This window comes from Acipenser ruthenus, chromosome 32 (assembly GCF_902713425.1).
Source record: "Acipenser ruthenus chromosome 32, fAciRut3.2 maternal haplotype, whole genome shotgun sequence".
Classification (NCBI taxonomy): Eukaryota; Metazoa; Chordata; class Actinopteri; order Acipenseriformes; family Acipenseridae; genus Acipenser; species Acipenser ruthenus.
The window spans coordinates 13154737-13168254 of record NC_081220.1 but is presented as its reverse complement, the minus strand read 5'-3'; the positions used below and the strand labels follow the sequence as shown (position 1 = coordinate 13168254).

Genomic DNA, 13518 nt, shown 5'->3' with positions numbered 1-13518 from the left:
CGCACACGCACCTCGACTCCTCCCCTTTAAACGCGAGCCTGCGCGTTCAGCTCACCTGGCCACACCTGGTCGACTCAGAGTCAGCGAGTTTCGCACTAAACAGAAACTCGGAAACGCAAAGTAGAACTGACCTTTAAAAAGGTAAGTTAACCAGTACTTATGCGACTATTAAAACAAACTGGAGCTTTACAAAGCAATGCTTGTGTTCGCTAAAACACATTTTTAATAATGCGTTAGTGATTGTTTTTCGCGTCCGCTGTATAGGCTTTCTCATGTTGACTATGTACTGTCTTTTTAGAAACAATAGGAGAAGCGATACATTTTTTCTTTTCGTAAAACGTTATTTTTATTGATGTTCTGTATATTTCTATCGAAACTACTTTTTTTAAGACGTATTGTTGATTAGCAGCCCAGTCTACCAATGAGAGTTGAGTTTGTGAGTCCATTCAATCAATCAAAATGGACTCGTATGAAAGGAGGCGGGCTTTCTCAGCACACCTGTTGCGGTATATTTTTGCATGGGACACAAAGCAGGAAGTCGTTATATATATACATGTATATATTACCTCTATTCAATGATGTCATCGAAAAGAAAATATCATTATTTGTGCCGTTGAAGTGGAATGTCTCGGTTCAGTTTGGCTATGCTTGTTGACCACTGTATTTACAGACCAGTTTGTTTGAATTCTTCAAAGGCAGTTGTAGCCCCAGGGAGAGAAGCTTGACCCCCATTGAAACCTGTCTGCCTGCCTGTCTGCCTGTCTGCCTGTCTGTCTGTCTGCCTGTCTGCCTGCCTGCCTGCCTGCCTGCCTGCCTGTCTGTCTGTCTGTCTGCCTGCCTGCCTGCCTGTCTGTCTCTGTCTGCCTGCCTGCCTGCCTGTCTGCCTGTCTGTCTGCCTGCCTCCATGCAGAGTTGTTCTCCAATTAGATGTGCCATTCAGAGGCCAGAGCCAATGCAAGCAGTGCCTTCTGAAGGAATACCTGTTCCTAACAATAGGAGGCACAGTTTCTAAAGATCTAGGTATAGATTATTGTCAAGAACACAAAGAGAAACTTGATCCAAAGTGGCTAACTAGATGGTGCTGGCTCTTGCTTCTAGGCTGATCTAGCCTAGATTATGCATATCTGTGGCAGGGAACTAGAACTAAGAGCATTTCCTGAACTCCTGTCAAAGCACCTTAACACAGAATTAACTAACTGCAGGTCTCATCACAGCATGAATATGCCATGAGTCTGTGGGATGTTCGTGCAGGTTCAGGGCAGAAACAATGTATTTAACCTCACACTCCTGGCTAATAATAGGGATGGGAATAAGACTTTCATTGCATAGCAGTTTGCTCCATTCCTTCTTTTACTATGAGTTTAATAAGACACACCTGAGTTTGTTACCTGTGCACCGTGGCTAATCAAGCTCATAGTAAAACCTGGAATGGGTGACACTGCTGTGCAACAGGAGTCTATCCCTGAATAATATCAAGCCATGCCTCGGTGTTGCTGAGTGTTGAAAATGTTCTTTTTTTTTTTTTTCTCAAGTGAGAACAGTCTCTCCACGTTTTGATCCTAACTACGAAGACAAAAAGAAACTGAAACACTGTCATGCTGTCCAGGACAGAGCAGCAGGCTTCGCTCCTAGCAAACACCCAAACCAACAAGGACCCCACACCGGGGGGAGAGGGAGCCTGGTCCCCAGTTCAGAGGCCGGGGGAGAACGAAGGCAGCAGAGCCCACATGGGGCTCAGCGATGACGCTAAGCTAGCCACCGGCAGCCTCTCCCAGGCGACGCCAGGAGAGGGCGCCGGAGAGAAGCCGGAGAGGGAAATGGAGACGGAAGATGGACAAGAAGTGAATGAAATGCCGGAGGTGGCCGCGCAGGTCTTCAGCCCCAGCGTTCAGATCGTCACGCCTCCGTGCAGCCTGAGGAAGAGGAAGGAGGCTGAGGCGTACGAGATCGAGGAGGCTCACCCCTTCCTGGCCCCGCAGAAGGAGCCCCTGCACGGGCTGTACGAGGACTGGCCTGAGGGGGCTGATAGCCTGCCCCACCAGAAGCCGTCCGGGTGCTGCGGGGGCCGCTGTGACTGCTGCAGCTACTCCAGCCTCAAGGCCACTGCCTCCCTGGCCGGGGCGCTGCTCATCGCACCCCTCTTGCTCTACGGGGGGTTTGTCTTCCTCCCTTTCGATGCCCCCATCCTCTCAGGAGCCCCCTCGGCCGTCATCTACACCCTGCGCTGTGCCGCCTTCGCCACTGTGCCCATCGTGCTGGGTGAGCCACCCCTGTCTGTCTGTCTGTCTGTCTGTCCTTGTCTGTTGGGCTGTGTTCTTCTGTCTGACTTAAGGGACAGGCTTGTGTGTTTCTGTCTTAAATTGTGAGGGAACCAGCTCCCCAGTAATGTTGTTGAAGCTGACACCCTGGGAACCTTCAAGAAGCTGCTTGCTGAGATTCTGGGATCAATAAGCTACTAACAACCAAACGAGCAAGATGGGCTGAATGGAGCCTCCTCTCGTTTGTAAACTTTCTTATGTCTGTCTGATTTTCAGGGATTGTGTCTGAGTGTCATGCTGTCTGTCTGTCTCATTGCCTGTCTCTATCTCGAGTAGTAATGTAGCAATGTGAATAAGTGGGTCAATAAATCCCTCCACCCCCCCTTCACCTCCATGCTTCTGCATCACTGTGTGTTCCCCTCCCCTCCAGGCATCGCAGTGCACGGGATCTCTCAGCTGTGCTCGTCCTCGCTGGATCCGTTCGGGGACAGGAAGCAGGAAGTGGAGGTTCACCGGCGCTTCGTCAACCAGTCGGTCAGCCTGCTGGTCCTGTTTGTCCTCAACCTGGCCGTGCTGTCCACCTACCTGGACAGCAAGACCCTGAAGCTGGTGCCCCTGCTCAGCGGGCTCTTCGGCCTGGCGCGGTGAGGGCTGCTCTCCTGCGGGTTCGCTGGCTTCTTCAGATCAAGTTGAGAGCAGACATGGGCTCCGTTCAGATAGTATCTGTGCAGTTCCTAGTTCATTGCAATTCCAATGCCATTCCTTTGAATCTAAGACACCCTCAAATTTCCAACGCTCAACTTGAGGGAGAAAAATAAAACATGCAACCTCAATTGCACATCTAAGAAAACGACGTATGGAGGCAGTTTGCGGTCGTCTGCTGTCGCACAGAGCATGACGGTTATGCGTTGCTTCTCATTTCCAGTCCTGATTACTCACACCTGCTTTTCTCCCTTTCTGTTAACTGTGGTATTGCTTGGCATGTCATAAAATATGCTCTCAGCTTGGTCGGAGGTAGCCACAAACTGATTTTAATGTACATAATCTGTGTTGTGCAGACCCAGCTGTGGTTTAAACACTTACAATAGTTTGCTGTTGACATTGAGTGCAGAGCTACAGTGAAGTAAGTGTGGCTGCTGCTAATAGGCTCCTGCTGGGACGTGTTTAATAATGTCCACTAAGAAGAGGTTAGTCTCCTCCAGGTGGGGCTGTGAGATGCTCTAAAGAAGGGCCTTCGTTCTGTTCAAACCCCTCTGCCTGGATGGCATCAACCCTGTGTGTGGTTATACCCCAGTACTGTGAAGTGTTCTAAAGCAGAGCAGACCCTCTGCATTGAGAAATAAGCTTCAGTCCACACTGAACCCTGCCTGTCTGTCTGTCTGTCTGCTACAGCGAGTCATGTCTCATTCCCACTGTTCTGCAAACCACCAGGTTAATTAAAAAGACGGGCTCAGGAATTTGCTTGTAAGTAGCCTGCCTACCTGTGGCATGATTTCAGAACAGTGGATTTAAAGGGACAGCGAGAATTGATTTGGAGAAAAATAACCCCCCCCCCATTGCACAGTCGTTTGGTCTATTCCTGGTCTTGCTGTGATAAGATACATATGAGCTTGTTGCTTATACACTGTGGCTAATCAAGCTCGTAGTAAAACCTGGAATGGATGAAACTGCTATGCATGGGAGTCTCAGTGTTGAAGCAGCATAACCCAGCTCTCCCCGAAGCTGCTTATTTTATTTGCATGGTGTTTTGCAGGTTGATCTACTGGCTGGCGTTCGCCATTGGCAGTAATTTCCGCAGCTTCGGGTTCGGGCTCACCTACTTCCCTATCGTGGCGATGCTGGGGGCAAACATCTTCTTCATGTTCGTGCAGCAAGGGGGGGGCTTGTTCGCTACCGAGGCCGTAACCACGACCCCCTCGCCCCCCAAGCAAAGATTCTGGGGCTGAACGCCCCCCGCCAGCACCAGCACCCAAACCACAGACCTCGTCGGATCATTAGAAATGCTGCAAGAAAGGTAGTGAAGATGGGTGACAAACATTTCAACTGGACGCTGAATTGAGCACTGAATTCAGTTTCTTTTAGGATTTCTAAACGCAGCACTAGTATGTGATTTAACAGGAATGAATAGGCTTGCTCCTTTCTCATGTTAATTTTTCAGGGGCTCACGAAATAGCATAATGAATCCCTCGGCTTTTAGGGTGACTGGGGTTCTTCTTTGGAACCCCATGAATCCTGTCAGTTACACAACAGGCTTCATTGCTTTCAGTCTGAGTCGTTTCTGACCAGCTGTGATCGAGGGGGGGCGGAGCTATCCTGAGCCAATAAGAAAGCATCAGGTGTGATTGACACCCGTTTCATTAGATTTTTCCTCTGCTTGGAGATCTCTGCTCCAGATGGATTTGATCAGAAGCACAGAATAAATTGAGAAGATTTTTGACCCCTTCGGTGGTTTGGAATAAAGCGGTACCAGATTATTATTTTTTTGTGCTTTTATTTTTATTTAATTAATATATATATAATCGTATAAACTGTAACGGGGAGATGCAGCTTTTGTATGTTCTAGAATGTTACAGATTTAATTTCGATGACAAATTAGTTTTCACGAAAGTGTGTGTTTTACGTGCCACTGGATTGGTTCATCTCCTTTGTCATTTGTCAGATGGCATCAGTCTGGACTACATGCAGGGGTGGAAATAAAAACCAGGACTGGATCAAACCGCTATGCAATGTGAGTCTTATTTCCATCCCTGAGGTGAGTGCCACTCAACAGGATAGAATAGAGAGTCGCATTTCAATCTTTAGTCCCAAATGTGTGAAGCCTCTGTTAAACCAACGTTGTAATCCGACAAACACAACGTGAACTGCTAACAATATTCTGACTTCTAAGAGCTGCATTTCTTTGTGGGTTCTTTCATATGTTTGTGTTTGAATTTTGTTAGCGGTGTGGTTTGTTTCCATTCTCCTGGGTAGTTTTAGCTGAACAGGGAATCACTTTGTTGGAAGCTGCTTTCCACTGGACTGGGTGAGCGCAGCAGAACAGAAATATTCCTGCATCCACTTGCAAGAGCAATGCAGACAGATGCAGAATCTTCAAGCTGCTGAAGAAACGCAGGCCTCACTGTAGCGCAGCATGTTCATCCCAGCAAAAGAATAACCGGAAATGAACAAATACATTTATAGTGTGGCTTTAATCATTTATTATTATTATTTAGTAATTTAGCAGACGCTTTTATCCAGAGAGATTCCAGAGACTAGGGGGTGAACTATGCAGAGCCACTTACAATAGGACCTCGGTTTACCTCTCATTTTTTAGTTATCACATTTTTTGTTTTTTATTGAACAAGCCTGTAAAAACAGATGCTGTTTTACTTGAGTTTAAACACTGAAGAATAATTTAATTTTTTTTTTTTTGTATTCAACTGTAAAGCTGTACAATCTACAAATGTACAAACATTATCGTTTTTTTGTGTGTGTGTGTAAGGTTGTCTATTTATTGTGGTTCCATTTGAATCCTCTATTTATTTTGTATTCGTATTTTTAATGTAGAAATGAAGAAGGTACTTTTTTTTTGTGTGATAATAAACCCACGATCTGATGTGATTGTCTCTTTTATTCTGCCTACAGATTCCTCAATGTATGGATGTGTGCTTTGATTTGCTGTTGTAATTCTTGCAAGCTGTTTGATGTAAATACCGTTGGGTTACACGTACACATTTAGTTCACTTGATGCCCCCCACGGGGGGGGGGGGTTGATGAAGTGAGTTTTCTCCAGTTGGGCTGAAGCTTGTACCATTGCCAATCCCGATGGAGATCAGTTAAACTAGAGCACGGTTCACACCAAACCAGACCCTTGCCATCACACAAAACACCCATTTTAAGTAGATTAAGTCAGTCCTGTGAAGTTAAGCTGAGGGAACGTGAAGCCACTGTGTGGCTTGGAACTTGGTTTCAGGAGACTAGGTTTCAGGTCACTGCACGGCACACCCAGGGAGACTTGGGGTTTGATACAGCAACCTCTAACTAGGTCTCCTGGAACCAGGTTTCAAACCGCTACTCCTGGAAAAGTGACTTTGTGTTCCCTCAGCTTTAGAGATTACACTTGTCTGCTTGCTGTGATTAATCTCCCTTTTATTTATAGTTGCATGCAAATCTGTATAATATGTGTTACACACGCAACCCCTACCCACTGAATCACTGGCAATATGTGTTACACACACAACCCCTAACCACTGAATCACTGGCAATATGTGTTACACGCAACCCTTAACCACTGAATCACTAGCAATATGTGTTTCACACACAACCCCTAACCACTGAATCACTGGCAATATGTGTTACACACACAACCCCTAACCACTGAATCACTGGCAATATGTGTTACACGCAACCCTTAACCACTGAATCACTAGCAATATGTGTTTCACACACAACCCCTACCCACTGAATCACTGGCAATATGTGTTACACGCAACCCTTAACCACTGAATCACTAGCAATATGTGTTTCACACACAACCCCTAACCACTGAATCACTGGCAATATGTGTTACACGCAACCCTTAACCACTGAATCACTAGCAATATGTGTTACACACACAACCCCTAACCACTGAATCACTGGCAATATGTGTTACACGCAACCCTTAACCACTGAATCACTAGCAATATGTGTTTCACACACAACCCCTAACCACTGAATCACTGGCAATATGTGTTTCACACACAACCCCTAACCACTGAATCACTAGCAATATGTGTCACACGCAACCCCTAACCAGTGAATCACTGGCAATATGTGTTACACGCAACCCTTAACCACTGAATCACTAGCAATATGTGTTTCACACACAACCCCTAACCACTGAACCACTGGCAATATGTGTTTCACACACAACCCCTGACCACTGAACCACTGGCAATATGTGTTTCACACACAACCCCTGACCACTGAATCACTAGCAATATGTGTTACACACGCAACCCCTAACCACTGAATCACTGGCAATATGTGTTACACACAACCCCTAACCACTGAATCACTGTCAATATGTGTTACACACACAACCTGACCACTGAACCACTGGCAATATGTGTTAGACACACAACCCCTGACCACTGGCAATGTGTTTTACACACACAACCCCTAACCACTTGTGTGCTACAATGCACCCGTTATTAACAAGCAGCAAATATTCAAAGACTGCTGAAAAAAACGACATATTTTATATATTTTATTCAAAATCGTACATACTTGTTTTAACGTATTTCAAAACGTATAAACTATTTCCTCTGAACATACACAGACAAGGAAGGTTACCTTTTACCTAGAACACATGTTTATTCAATGATAACTGCCAACACCCGCGCTTGTCAGAGCCTCCTTTGAACAAAACATAACAAACGCTTCTCAATCTCAATAGTGAAAAGGCAGTTGCGCATTTCTAAAAACTGAAGAGAGTCACTGACGAACCGGACTGACCGGTCTCAGGAGTACCGTGTGCGCCCGCCCCCTTCCACTCGCTCGCTGCTTATCACGGGTCTGAGCGATGTCGGGTCCGCCTGTGACGCCTCCGAGCCGGGCAGAGAGCAGGGAGGAGCAGCGGGGGGGGGGAGGCTGAAAATGGCTGCTGGACAAACTAGCTGCAGAAGGAAGTCTTGCGTTTTCAAACTTGCGTGCCAATATTGTCCTTTCCGGAAAATAAGAAAAAATAAAAATTATGGTAAGTGACTTTAATTAAACCTATTAATTTGGTACCGTGTTGTTTACGCTGTATAATGAATTCAGTCGCTCACGGTTTTTGCCCTCCAAAAGATTATGTAAGATGTTATAACGTAACTAATGTAAATAAAAGTGCGTCCACTTTAGTTTTTTTTTTTTTGGTGGGTGGGTCGTGTCGGCTTTAATTTAATGTATTATAATGTTGTTTTCCTAACGTAAGGAAAATACGAACTCGTGACTTAGGAAGTAAACAAAGTATTGTTCCCTAAACTCAGGAGATGTATTGATTAAAAAATAAACTGAAATAAAAACCCTCCTGTGCAAAGAAGTGTAAGATTACGAGACAAGCTGGAAAACAAACGAGAAAGTGGAAAATGACTTGTTATTTAGAGAGAGCAGCAATGTGATCATCACTGGACAGTCCAAACAAGCGACATTATGACTGAACAGCATGACTGCAGCGGTAGTATCGACACGCGTACTTTAAGGATTTTTTGTCCACAAAGCGCTTATTGTTTGACTTGGTAACTTTTTGCTTACGGTACACTTAACTAACACACTCAAATAGAAAATTCGTTTAAATAAAAATAAAGTGTGGAAAATACAGGAGTTTACTGCGTACTGCCTTCCAGTTCAGGCGGTCAACGTCGGATGTAGTTGCCACTAGCAGCCGCTAGAGGGTGCGAAACAAACGGTGTTGAACTGATAGTAAGTGTTTATAGTGATAGGTCTAGGTTCAGGGGGGTCAGGGGTAGGGGTTAGGTTTAGGGAGGTCAGGGGTAGGGGTTAGGTTTAGGGAGGTCAGGGGTAGGGGTTAGGTTTAGGGGGGTCAGGGGTAAGGGTTAGGTTTAGGGGGTCAGGGGTAGGGGTTAGGTTTAGGGGGTCAGGGGTAGGGGTTAGGTTTAGGGGGTCAGGGGTAGGGGTTAGGTTTAGGGGGGGTAGGGGTTAGGTTTAGGGGGGTCAGGGGTAGGGGTTAGGTTTAGGGGGTCAGGGGTAGGGGTTAGGTTTAGAGGGGTCAGGGGTTAGGTTTAGGGGGGTCAGGGGTAGGGGTTAGGTTTAGGGGGGTCAGGTGTTAGGTTTAAAAATATGATTTGCCAAAGATATCCCGTTTAAGGATAGTTGCTGTTTTGTTTTTTCTAGAGTTGTTTTTTGTTTGCCTGCTTTAAAGAAAAAAAAAAAAAGCGCTGCAGTTGTATTTATTGTAATGTGACGGCACGGCTGTATTTAGTTTTACTATATTTTTGTAATAAAATTTTAGAATATTTTCCGCAATTTTCATTATATTAATTTATGAAAGGTAAAGTATGAGATTTGGTAGAATTTTGTGTTTTTTAGTGTGTGAGTTAACTGTACCGCACCCACACTTTTAATGTAAGAAAACGCGAGTGTCCAGTTTTCTTTCTTTTTTTTTGTCTGTTTGAGTATTGGGGGTTTCTTTTCACAATTAATTTGTGCTGATATTATTGAGCCAGTGATCCTTTGAAACTAGGCTATTAAAAATCTTCAGGGAAAAACACTTCCAAAAGTTTTGATTTAATAATACATTCAAATCAATGTGCGGTTTCCTGTCAAATTCATTTATACCGTGCCTGATGGCGGACTGTGTTTGGGATTCGACATATAAACTACAAAATATATAACCTACAGAACTGTGCCAGCTCTGTGTTTACAGCTTTCGCTTGTAATTGTTAAGCACATGTTGTAACAGTCTCCCATTTGAATTGTATTCGTGTAATGTTATATTTTGAGTGCCATTGCAGGACCGGCACGGTTGTAGTATTAACGCGGCTGTGTTTTAATGTTTATCCAGCTTATCAGTGAACCCCTGATAAAGTCAACGCTGCTGCTAACATTTGTGCGCATTCCCCTTTGAAGCGTTCAAGGTTATTAGGTCGGGCGTGGGGGCGTGCGTGCGTGCGTGTGTACTGTTATCTTTTTTTCTCAAAAGTGCCAGCAATCTCCTTATGGTACCTTTTTTAAGGGGCAGGTATTGGAAAACAAACTATGGTGTTTGTAGTATATTGACGTAACAGGATATATGTAAAAAATTTTATTACATTCCCCCCCCCCCCCCCCGTAGATATCCGGAGCCCCCCCATGTCCAGCTCGGGGGGTCGGTGGTCTCCCTTCGAGCCCCCCCACACTGTTAGCACCCTGGTGAGTGTGGAACCTACCCCCTGCATGACCTACAGCGTGCCGCAGCACTCCGATCTCGAACCCTCCTCCGCGCCCAGCGTGTTCCTGTACTCGGGTGAGGGGCTGAAATGTTTGTCCATTTACCACTGTGCCATTTCTTTTAGACAACAGTCAAACTGCTAGTGTAGAAATAGCCTCATTGTAATTTCTTTGAAGCATTTTAACAGTATCATTTTATATTATTATTATTTATTTCTTAGCAGACGCCCTTATGCAGGGCGACTTACAATTGTTACAAGATATCACATTATTTCTACATACAATTACCCATTTATACAGTTGGGTTTTTACTGGAGCAATCTAGGTAAAGTACCTTGCTCAAGGGTACAGCAGCAGTGTCCCCCACCTGGGATTGAACCCACAACCCTCTGGTCAAGAGCCCTAACCACTACTCCACAGTGCTTCCCTCTTATTAGAAATGAATGCTTTGTAAATATGGTCTTGTGTTAGTGTGTGCTGGCGCCATCTAGTTCTCTGTAACACTACGTCTGCTGTTTCAGACTCGGAGGACGGAGGGTCTGCGATGGACACAGGGCCCCTTCCCTCTCTCCAGGCGGTGCCTCAGGGAGTCCCCCTCTCAGGTTCTGATCCGGACCCCCCCAGCAGAGCTCTAGCAGACCGGGACAATCAGAACTGGGTCCAGCCCGAGGACAGAGCTCCGAGCCTGCAGCCCGACCAGGACAGAATCCCAGAGCACCGCGAGAGCAGCATGGGTGAGTCTTGCATTCAGTCACTTCACATCCACTTCCAGCTACTGGAATCAGGCTGATCTCTGGGATACAAATTGAGTATTTGTGGAACTGCAACAAATACTGTAATGTGTTTTAGAAAATATTTTTAGCAGTTCCGCACAGGCCTGTTGTGGTGTTCACAGAACCAGTCCGAGCTGAGTTTGGCGCAGAGTTCGAATCCTGCTGGGAATGAGTTATTAGACATGAATTGGATGATTTAAACTGACCTGTATTGATTGAAATAATACTCTTTGTCAATAATTATAATAATACTGTATATACTCCTTTCAAATAGATCTGTAAAACCGGTAGAAAATATTATTAGCCGTCTACGAAAGTGCCTGCTGGAAGGAGTCAAACTTGGCAGGCTCTTATCATTATTATTTATTTCTTAGCAGACGCCCTCATCCAGGGCGACTTACAATTGTTACAAGACATCACATTATTTTTACATACAATTACCCATTTATACAGTTTTTACTGGAGCAATCTAGGTAAAGTACCTTGCTCAAGGGTACAGCAGCAGTGTCCCCCACCTGGGATTGAACCCACGACCCTCCAGAGCCCTAACCACTACTCCACACTGCTGCCTTGTGTGGATAAGGTCTTGTTAAGATATTCCAGTTTTATGAGAAAAAGTGGCCAGTTTCTTTTGTTACTTTCATTACTTTCATGTCTTATATTAATCAACACCAAAAAATTGGCAAAAGGCTAGGATGTCTTAAAACCTGCTTCCACTGGATTTTGTATGAACAGAGAAAGGGGTTAATTCAGTTAAATAATATTACCATTTCTAGGTTATGTTACACTGAAGTAACTGAATTAGAAATACATGTTATAAAATCATTTAAATTTAAACTGTTATACAAATAACAGTATTATTGTTGAAAGAACATATTGCATTTAAAAACGAAAAGTTCAGTACTAACTGACACGTTAAGAATATTGTAATAACTGTACTGTGTTTTAAAGAACACAAAACCTGCATAAATAATATTGCAGCAAATTATGAACCGGTTACAATGATTTGAACAAGTGTTAATGTTAGAAAGCTTGTCTATGTGCCTTTGTTGTTAGTGCACATACACTCGTGGAAGCCTGTAACCTTGAAAGAAGCAGGTCTCTGGGGGAACTAAACACGGAGGCTAGGTATTACAAATTAGCCAAAACAAAAGGGTAACCCTTTTTAGACAGAACAATATTTGAAACTAAAAAGACCTAATTGATTTTGATTGTGTTGTTACTAAGCATAGAGGTTTTAAATATTCTGATCAGTGACAAAACTCTCAAGAGAAATAATAGGGATATTTAAGTATTAAAGAAAAGGGCTTGTAACCAGGAGGTCCCCGTTTCAAATCCCACCTCAGCCACTGACTCATTGTGTGACCCTGAGCAAGTCACTTAACCTCCTTGTGCTCCGTCTTTCGGGTGAGACGTAGTTGTAAGTGACTCTGCAGCTGATGCATAGTTCACACACCCTAGTCTCTGTAAGTCGCCTTGGATAAAGGCGTCTGCTAAATAAACAAATAATAATAATAATAATAATTTTGATAATTCATTTTATAGTTGTGGGTGATATTTCTTGTGTTTTATAGAGATGGATACGGATGTTGACCCAGAGACAGGGGAGAGGGCGCTGGGCTGAACGCAGGAGGACCACACGGGAGCCCTCAGGAAGGGGGTCAGGACTTCAAATCTGTTCACAGTGTCCCTCAAGCTACGTTCATATGAAGGGTGTTGCTGCGTATTCCTTTGTAGACCGTTCTGGGTTAAATAATAATTGGACACACCCGTGGAGAGTGTTTGTGCAGCTCTGCTCCGGAGTTCAGGTCAACGGGGGTTCAGGTTAAAAGGTAGTTTATTTTACTGTAGGTAACAAAACCATAGTGCTTTATTTTTGTGTCTAGTGGGGATATATTTGTGTCTTTGTTTTTTTTGATAAGTGAATTAATGCTCGAGGGGGGGTGCTAAGATTTAAAAGCAAGTAATAACCTCCAGTTATTTTTTTCTAGCAGGACAAAAGCCATTGAAATGAAATGCGAGTCATGACTTGTGGCTTAAAAAAAAAAAACTGTGAAAGATAATTGGAATGAGTTGCTGGTGAAACTGCTGATCTCTAAAAGTCAAATGACTGTGGTTTGGTTTTGTTGCGCTATTAGAAGCTGAATGTCTTATTTATGTGTTGTGTATTTCTACATGGTTTGAAGCTCTTTTTACCAAAACCTTTATTTATCTGTTTTATACTTTTTTTATGTATACGGTTTCTATTCTGCACACTGCTGGAGTAAAAGCAGGGATCAGGAACCGTTTTCGGTGTTTTAATCCAATTCTGTTAGTAATACAGGTATAGAAATAAGACTCCCATTGCATAGCAGTGTGATCCATTCCTGGTTTAACAAGACACACCTGAGCTTGCTGCATGCACACTGTGGCTCATCAAGCACACAGAGGAGGCTGTGTGGTCCAGTGGTTAAAGAAAAGGGCTTGTAACCAGGAGGTCCCCGGTTCAAATCCCACCTCAGCCACTGACTCATTGTGTGACCCTGAGCAAGTCACTTCACCTCCTTGTGCTCCGTCTTTCGGGTGAGACGTAATTGTAAGTGACTCTGCAGCTG

The 13518-nt window shown here is 44.3% G+C and overlaps 1 protein-coding gene across 1 annotated transcript; it reads left to right on the top strand.

The window, feature by feature from the left end:
• The first annotated feature begins 25 nt into the window (after positions 1–25).
• LOC131703157 (transmembrane protein 79-like) lies at positions 26–5853 on the top strand. Its single transcript, XM_059006104.1, has 4 exons — positions 26–141; positions 1533–2259; positions 2689–2902; positions 4012–5853. Exons 2-4 carry the CDS (start codon positions 1596–1598, stop codon positions 4202–4204), a joined length of 1071 nt encoding a protein of 356 aa, XP_058862087.1. The 5' UTR covers positions 26–141; positions 1533–1595; the 3' UTR covers positions 4205–5853.
• The last annotated feature ends 7665 nt before the right edge of the window (positions 5854–13518 follow it).